At 35.7% G+C, this 9,356-nt stretch overlaps 1 protein-coding gene across 1 annotated transcript in view; it reads right to left on the minus strand.

Moving 5' to 3' along the window:
- Window positions 1-2,148: 2,148 nt before the first annotated feature.
- Window positions 2,149-9,356, minus strand: part of LOC103589149 (mitochondrial calcium uniporter regulator 1) — an 11,249-nt gene continuing 4,041 nt past the window's right edge. The window contains exons 2-7 of the mRNA XM_008571044.1: window positions 9,187-9,288; window positions 8,229-8,270; window positions 7,211-7,282; window positions 4,505-4,558; window positions 3,071-3,185; window positions 2,149-2,225 (exon numbers count right to left, since the gene is read on the minus strand). Of these exons, the coding sequence (XP_008569266.1) occupies window positions 2,170-2,225; window positions 3,071-3,185; window positions 4,505-4,558; window positions 7,211-7,282; window positions 8,229-8,270; window positions 9,187-9,288 (441 nt within the window). The 3' untranslated portion in view covers window positions 2,149-2,169. The remainder of the gene's footprint in view (window positions 2,226-3,070; window positions 3,186-4,504; window positions 4,559-7,210; window positions 7,283-8,228; window positions 8,271-9,186; window positions 9,289-9,356) is intronic.

The raw sequence follows: 9,356 nt of genomic DNA on the forward strand, positions 1-9,356 counted from the left end.
ACACTAATGTCTAGTCCTATAGCATGCCCATACTATCATCCACGGACGTCTGAGCCAACAGTAGGAAGGATACACTTGTATTTTTGCCTCAAATGCTTTTCAAGTAGAACACATTTAATTAAGAGAACACAGACCTGAACCCTCCTAACCTCCAAATATGCATGAAACCCACATCAAAAGGAGAGTTCGTTGTTCCCAAGGCCAAAAAAAGGCTCTTCTGTACTGCAAAGACCCAAATTAAGGGACAGAATGATGCAGTCCACCAACACTAGGAGGAATGACATGTGAAAATACTTTTAGCAGATGCAAGAATGTCACCCCACCACGTTATTTAAAAAATATTTTATCAGGATATAAGGACACTTCACTCTTTTTAACCTGTACAAGGTTAGTGTTTAGTTTGGAACATAATTGCATATGATACTTTTTCTCCTGGGGGGTCCATATTTTGGGGGTGTGACTTGATAAGAGCATGTAGGCTTCATGCCCTTCTACAACCTCTGACCAACTAAAGTTACACCTATATTAAGCAGTTACATTGTAGTCTTAATGGGATGCCATTCCATAGGGCTTCAATACTTAAAACAATTGCTAAATGTGCATGCAGTCTTTTCTGGGGTCTCTTTCTGAAAGGGGAAAAATGTATCGATAAAATAATTATTAAAGTTAAGACAATTTTTGATCTACTTGAAAAAGATTAAAATTTTATTTTACTTTGAAACTGCTGTCACAAATGCAAAAATACTTGATTTTCATATTATATGGTGCTCAAGATATTTGGACCATACAAATTTTTTCTAAAAAGGCAACGACTTATACCTCCCAAAATTGAGAAATGACATCCAAAGGGTGAAACATAACTTTTACCATTGTGGTTGGAACAGTGACAACGGGTAACTTAGTCTACCAATCTGATCAAGAAATCTTTATCTGGTTTCTCCACTGTACAAGATTGTGTGTGTATATGTGGAGGAAGAAAAGGCTCTATCAATTTCATTGTTTGTAAAATGTTTCTTCTTACCCATGTGCCAGGCATTTAAATAAGATGAGAATGTGCTTCTTCAAAATAATTCCATTGTATCAGGATTTATTTATTTTAAATATAAAGTAGGTATGAGAATGTCTTTTAAAAAAAAACAAACAAAAAAATCAATCTAAGCTGGGATGATGCCTGGCACAGCACTCTTCTAATTCTGAAAGCCTACAATCTGAGCTGGTCATAGACAAAGGTGTAGACGTTAATGACAAGTTTCATTTATGAAAAGTGTGTGTGAGAGACATGTAGATATCCTACAGAAGGAAAGCTGAATCTCTCCCTTGTGTGAAAGACAGATGAATCCCAGAAGGAAGTAGAATCTGTTCCACACACAGAAGTAGAGTTCTAGGCTAAGAAACAGCCAAGTTTTCTAGGCAAGTAATGGCACGAGGGGAGGATTACCACAGTTCTCAAACCATGAGAGAAAAGGACAGGGAGGGAGGAAGGGAAATGCAGCATTCGGAGAGATAAAGGAGAGTCCCCATTACAATTACAATGCTTCATTAGGCAACGAGATTTTGTAGCTGGAAGGCACATTAAAAATAACCATAACAATACTTACTAATAGCTGCCACGGAAATCAAAGGCAAGAAACCCTTCCTCTACGCGCAGAAGTACCGTTGTATAATTAACCTACCAGCCAGCTACAGGTGAAACAACTCTTGGGCACAGGGACTAGTTGAGGTTAAGGACTGGGTCATTCCGTAAAGAGGATCTGGTGCTCTTGGTTTAGTTTCAATGATTGTTCAGCACTTATGAAAGCCACTGGGCTGCCCTTTACATGGAGACCCCCAAATCTTCAATGTGACAAAAGACTTAAATTGTAGAGAATCATACAAATATATTTTGTTGGTATGCACCACAGTTTAGCACAAGTTCACTGCTGCCACTGAGCGGAGGCTTCAATGAGTTGTCCAACACCACTCAGTTAAAAAGTCAACTAAACAGAAATGAAAGGAATGGTTGTGCAATTCCTGACTTCTTTCCTCTGGTTATGTGTCCATAATTTGCAGAAATATAAATAATATACATTAAGTCAATATCAGGGTTAAAATTTAAAACAAGAAAAAAAGGGACAACAATGTGGTATTCTCAAGGCAGAACAATAAAAATCTCTTTAAATAGATACTTTATTACATCCACAGGCGATAAAATCCCAGAGCTACTGTTAGGCACGTAAATATAGATCCTGTTTAAAAAAAAAAAAAATGGAGAGTACAATTAGTGCTATTAATAGTTACATGAGGACACATCTTTTTATTAAGAAAACACAGAAACTCATTCACCTATCCACCAAGAAAATAAAAAAAGAAAACCCAGAAACTTAGTGCTGATGTGCCATATTCCACGAAGTGTCTGCTTACTAAAATAGTAAACCCCACACCTAAGTCATCATCTTCAAAGTACAATGCATTCAATATTCAAAAAAAATTTTCAGTAAGTTTAGAATCACAAAGCATATGGATATATATGAGGCAGGGACACATACTTTAATATAAAGAGCAAAATTTCACTGCTAAATACTGCTGTAACTTTAAAATACTTCATTAATTCAAAATGTTAAATTAACTTAAAATAATGGCATTTTTTTTTTTTTTTGGTACATGAATCTTCATTCCCTCTTTTGGCTCAAAAATTGCAAAAGCAAAATAACTCCTTGAAAGGAGTGTCACCAATTGAAGTAGAAAGATCACAGCTCAAACACTTTCCATTGTATCAATAAAATATTCTGTGTTGAATTTCACTAAAATCCCAAATTAGTTTTATTATAGTATCTTATCAAATTTAAGATTCCATCAGTTGTACAGTACACCATTATTTTATTCACTACTGAGAAAGAAAAATGCCAATTAAAGTATGATATTCTATCCACTGGAAATTGTTAACTATGCTCTCCAATTTCAGATATGTCAAAATATGAAAAAAAAAAGTATTAGAACCAGTGAAATGCATATCTTTCACTGACTTATTTTAATATACTTGATTTATTTTCTTTTCAGTTTGCTTTACATACTTAGACATAAAAAAGCTTACCTGCTAAATATTTAATATTATCAAGCTTGTGCGACTCGAGCATGGTTTTGAGGCCAGCAACCTCAGTTTCTATCTTCCTGTCTGTCTGGGTGAGGGCCCGATCTTGCTGGGCATGCTTTTAAAACAAGGAGATTCACAGCATTAGACCACTGCGGTTTCCGTCCCTGTGCTCCCATCCTAGACTTCCTTCCTGACAGTGCTCAGCCACCGGGAAGCCAGGGGTAAGACCATGAAGACGTGGGCTGTATCTCAGTTCTACCGTCCTCATTCTATGCTGCATTAGTCGGGACCCTTAACCTCTCTATGCCTCAGTTCCCTTCTGTCTGAAAAAAGCAAAGAAAGAAACAGCATCGGCCCTGCCTTCACACAGGCTGTTTAGAGAATCAAATGTGATCATCTATGTGAAAAAGCCTTTGTAAACTATAGATTGCTCCGCAAATGACATGGCATTATGAAGCCAGGCTGTTCTCAATAGCAACGAATATGCCTCATCCTTCTAGACGCCGTTAGTGGAAGTTACACAGTAGACTCAAAAATGCTTCCAGGAAATGAATGTAGCCTTAGATACTCTAAAAGCAACAGTGCTTGTCTTCCCACTATTTCTAGTCACATTTTTAGAAGCTTTCTTCTTCCACAATTCACGCACCAAGTGTTTCATTAATATGAGTCTTGGCTACCAAGGGCCAATTTGTGTCCTTTCCCAGATATAATACAGTTAAACTAGATACATAATTAACTCTAAAAGGGCAGTGAGTTTGGCTGATGTTATAAAGAGACTGTATAATGCTTTAATGCATAAAAACACTGGGAATGCTTCACTGAAAATCCTACAGTAAGTAGTTCCCTTTGGTTATCAATTCAGACAAAGAATAAGGAAATAAATGCCTGGATGAGTAGAAAAATATTCCAGAGGGATATTCTGGCATTCCAGAATTCTCTCATGGAAGCCTCTTATAGGTTTCAGAGATCCCAGGTAGTACAGTATGTAAAAGGAGTACCCTCATGCCATAAATTAAACATTCCTTACTGTTCTCCATTCACTGAGATTTAAATTTTCATTAAGGTAATTAAGTATTTTCTTAAGTGCAAAAAATCCTGTGACACCCCACTTTTGAGTATATACCCAAAAGAACTGAAAGCAGGGGCTCCATCAGATACCTGCAAACCCATGTTTACTGCAGCATTATTGACAACAGCCAAAAGGTGGAAGAAACCCAAGTGTCCACTGACAGATGAATAAACAAAATGTGGTATATACATACAATGGAATACTATTCAGCCTTTAAAAACAAAGAAAATCCTGTCATTTGCAACAAAGGACAATAAACCTGCGTATATCTTCCTATAATACATCATCACAAACAACAGAAACCACATACAGGATGAAGCAAAGATGAATAAATGACAAAGAAAAGTCAAAGTCTGATTTCTTACCAGTGCCACTATTTCTGTCCTCAATTCCAGCAGCTTCCTTTCATTCAATGAATACTGAAACAAACATGTAACATGAGTCAGATCCTGATCTACTCCTCTCTCTCCTTCTCTGGTGCCTTTTCCTTTTCTGGTGTCTTAAACATTCTGTTCTCAGTACTTCCTAGAACATGTAATATCAGAAAATCACCTCTAAGATAGAGTAGGCTATCTGCCACTTTCTTTGTATCTGTTATTTGAGGTTTCTTATTTATACTCACTCACTGTTCCAATACTTGGATTCCCTTTTGTCATCTGTCACCTATCTCTCTGTTTTTCTCTTTTCATTTCTTCTCTGTGATGTCTCTAGGTCCCTCCCACTACTAAAACAGAATTCCCTGGGACCAAGTTAGATGGATGCTGAGTCATATGCTTTTTGGCTATGAGAGGGTTGAAAATGGTGAAGAACCAATTCAATTTAGAAATTGTCCCATCATAACTACAATCAAAACAGGTCAGTACTTGAGGCTTGGACAAAAGACAGGAAAGATATAAAGCTGGGGAGAAGACAGCTGCAAGAAATATTCTGGACAAAGACATCGTGTTGTGATAAGACACAACAGGAAATACACTAATCCATCACATGTTGGTTTTAACAATAATAAATAAAAAAACCACTTGGATGTAATCACAATCCAGTGTTACTAAAGGAACTGACTAGTTCTACAGGAATTAAAAACAATACCTTGCCTTTGGCTATTAATGTCAGTGAAAAGACTTAGTGTAGTTTTGTTGACATTAAGATCAAAATCAAACCTATCTCCTTTGCACTGTGCATTAAGATTTAATTGTGCAAATGACAATCTATAAATGAAGAATTTTAAGACCTAAATTAACATTGTTATAGGGGAAAAAGTTAATGCTTTGAATTATCTAGAAATTTCTAGCTACGAAATGTTCCCCTGGGACTACTAGAGGGATTGAGTATAAAAACAGCATTGCTTAGAAACAGAAAAAGAAAAACAAAACAAAACAAAAAACCAAATTAAGGACTAGTCATAAATCCAAAGAACAATGAACATCAGGGTTTCAAACGAGAGTGCTATGCATTGGACCACCACCAGAGGGCAGTATGGAACCGATTTTCTGCACACCTTTAAAGTCCACACTTCACTAACTTAACATTGACTCACCTGCAGGAGATAAGCAAAGCCTAAATCTTGACACTGTCATAATTTTAAAAATACCATCTATGTGGATCCATCTACCCATACCCAGAAATAGTTTATGTGCCATACTTCTTTTGAAACTGGCTGTAAATATCACCAAGGTTAATTTAAGACACTGTCATAATTTTAAAAATACCATCTATGTGGATCCATCTACCCATACCCAAAAATAGTTTATGTGCCATACTTCTTTTGAAACTGGCTGTAAATATCACCAAGGTTAATTTAATTTTTAATTTAGTATTATAACTTTACCAAGAGAATGAGAGGGCCAAGTAACTCATCTTCATCAGTGCGTGCTACGTACACAGTAGCAGCATAATATACTACTGCCCTGTGCTTCAGAGTAATCTAAGTTTAGGATTCTCAAGAACTAATTCTGAGCTTGGCTAGTAAATCACATAAATTCACCGGCTTTAATCCACATTCACATCCTATATTTCCCAGTCTTCTAGATGTATTTCTTCCCAGCTTGGTTAGCTATACGCAGTTAATCACTTTCCCACACCAAGTGAATTGAGAATTTTTCCTAAGTACACAACCCATAAGGAAAAAGGTAACCAAAAGAGTTTCTTTTAGATACTAGTCATATGCTTGTGGTCATTAAATATCTTAGTGACACTAGGTGATTTAATCTTCCTGGTTGAAAGGTGTTATAAGACTAAAAAGATGGGTAAAATGGGCATATAATTATTTTGTATAACGAAGCTCAACTTAACTCTTGAAATCCAGAGGCAGTTCCAAAATACAATTAAGTACGTGTTTGAATTTCAATATTAGCTTCATTTATCATAGCACGTTTTGATTAAAAGCAAATAACAAAAAATGATAAGACACAAGTGTGAGTACTCAGTTTCTGCACGTGTATTCAGTTTTGTGTTAGTGAAAAGTGCTCTATGTGCCCTATTTCTTGTTATGCTGAGAATAAAAAAGGTACCTAACTAACCTTACCAAATCTGAATAAAGTCTGAGCCAGAAGACAGATAAATATCCTGAGAGTTAAAAAATCACTAGAGGTAACTCAACACATATCTTCACTAAAACAAAGAACTTCTTATTGTATTTAAAAGATAATATAGAATATTTTTTTAATCTTGAATTTCAGTGTTAAATTTAATTTTATTTAATATTAATAATTTAATATGATTCAGGTCTGAGATAATCAACTTTTGCAAAATTAGGGCCTGTGGAGATTTAAGTCAGTATTAAATAGATCAAGATTGAATTGAATTTAATGTCTATGTAACATATAATCTAGTATCTCTGAAACAAAAAAGGATTCAAACTCAATTTAACCAAGATTTTAATTTTAAGGTTACTTTTGAAAGCATCAAATTTAAGCCCTAACCTAAAATGTAATTAAAGAAAAAATTGTGTCTAACACAGATAAACAGGTAAATATTTAACAGTACTTGTGGCCTGTATATAAATATAAATTTAACCAAGCATTCTATCCTGAAAAGAAGTTAATCCATAATCTATTTTTAATAAAGGAACATACCAATTCTTTTACTCTGCTCTTTTCTAGATTGAAGTCTAATTTGGTGTCTGTTCGGACTTTGGTCACTTCATCCTAGTAGGAGGGCAAACAACAAAGAGAGAGAGAAATCCAAAGTGAGAAATCCAAACCTTCTGAGACGTCACTGCCATGGCTGCCTCCAGCTGAGGGAGCCAGCCCAGGGAAGGGCAGAGCCAGAGGATGCCAGAGAAAAAGGCTAGGGCCTAATGATCTCAGGGGACTCTGGCCAAGTTGCGTCTGAGGTCAGCCCTGTCTTAGGGCTTCCCAGCTACATACGCAAAAAATCCCCTTCCATGCTTAAGCCAGTCTAGAGTGGGTTACTGTTGTTTTTAACCACAATATTCCCCACATAATCTTGTGGAATTTACAAATAAAGCTGTTCCGTCTTAGGGCTTCCCAGCTACATACGCAAAAAATCCCCTTCCATGCTTAAGCCAGTCTAGAGTGGGTTATTGTTGTTTTTAACCACAATATTCCCCACATAATCTTGTGGAATTTACAAATAAAGCTGTTCCTTAGACAACTTCAGAAATCAAAGATGAACTCAAAGAAGCAAAATATTAGTTTTTGGTTTAAATAAAGGCTTCTCTCTGATACTAATTAAAATCTTTTCTTCTGGAACGTCAATGTACTTTCTACTTAAAAAAAATAAATCAAACAGCTGACATGGCTGTCATTTAAAAATCACATGCAATTCTCTAAAGATGGTCTCTTTTAAGAGAATCTAGGATTCCATGTGGGTACTTTAGAAAAATTTTGATTTAAAAACGACATAATTCCTCCGAGAACACAATTTTCTTAATGAATTTGGTTACAGACATTAGTAATATATTCATTGGCTTTGTTCTTAGCTAAATTTTCCCGTGTGTAATTTGGAGGCATATTATACAAACATTTTACACAGAATTAAGTTTTTTAGAACATATAGTATATTTCTGACATTACATTAACACATTTATATAATTACAAATAAGCCCGCCAATAGGAAAGAGAATCTTACCATTACTTGTTGTTTTAACTGATGTAGTTCAAGTTTTATTTTCTAAAAACACATTAAAAAGAAACAGGTCAAAGATATGTTTAGAAAGGTAGAAGAAAAATATAAAACTTGGTAATTAATAAATATTACAACATGTATTTATGTACAAGCTCTTCCCCCATTCAACATGAACTTGACCACATTTGGAACACAATATTAATTGAATAGTAGTACTACAATGCATGTGTGTGTGTTCTGAAATTAGTTTTATTTATCTTGAAGGTTATGTAAAATTAGTAACACAATTAATTGTTTTTAACATGCACATTTGCCTTCGGTGACCCTGCTTTAACACCTCCTTCAATTTTTCTTTTAACTAATTCTGCCCTCAAATAGCTGATTTCAAGGACAACTTAGAGAGTTTCAAAGTTTATCTTTTTGCTGTAAGGTTTCTTATGAGGCTAAGATCAACTGGCAATAAATGGCCTTTACATAGGACTGAAAATAAAAGGAAGATGCGTAGACAGCACTTATTTAAACGCTGATCCCATACGCCATACCTAAGGAAACAAAAGGGATATTCAGCAGCACATCTCCACAATAACCCCAAACTGGAAACAATTCTAATATGCATCACAATAGAGTGATACGGCATATTCATATAATACACAAATAATGAAAAAATGACCTACTGCTACAAGACACACTGTTGACTCCCCCAAATGAAGTGCTAGGGTAGGCAAAACTCGTCAATGGTGAAACTGGCCAGGAGGGCGATCCCCTCTGTGGGAGGAGTGCCCGGAAGGGGCAAAAGCAGGACTTCCGGGACACTGGTGACATTCTGCTTCTTGATCTGACTGGCGTGTGCACACTGTGAATATTCACCTGGCTGTACGCTTACTTGTACCCTTTTGTGTATGTATATTACATCTCAATGTCTTAACGAATTTTATAAGTGTGAGTGGCACTGTAGTTTTACCTCATTTTCTGCTCTAAGGGCTGAAAATTCACTCTTCTCCAAAATAATCATATCCTTTTTCACATTAGCAATTTGTGACATTACTTGCTGAAGAGTGATCTCCTAGGAAAAGAAAAACAAAACATAAAATGTAGTCTAGTTTAGGAGGTCCACCTCCTTTTTTTTTTTTT

The sequence above is a fragment of the Galeopterus variegatus genome, unplaced genomic scaffold (assembly GCF_000696425.1).
Source record: "Galeopterus variegatus unplaced genomic scaffold, G_variegatus-3.0.2 Scaffold656, whole genome shotgun sequence".
Taxonomy (NCBI): Eukaryota; Metazoa; Chordata; class Mammalia; order Dermoptera; family Cynocephalidae; genus Galeopterus; species Galeopterus variegatus.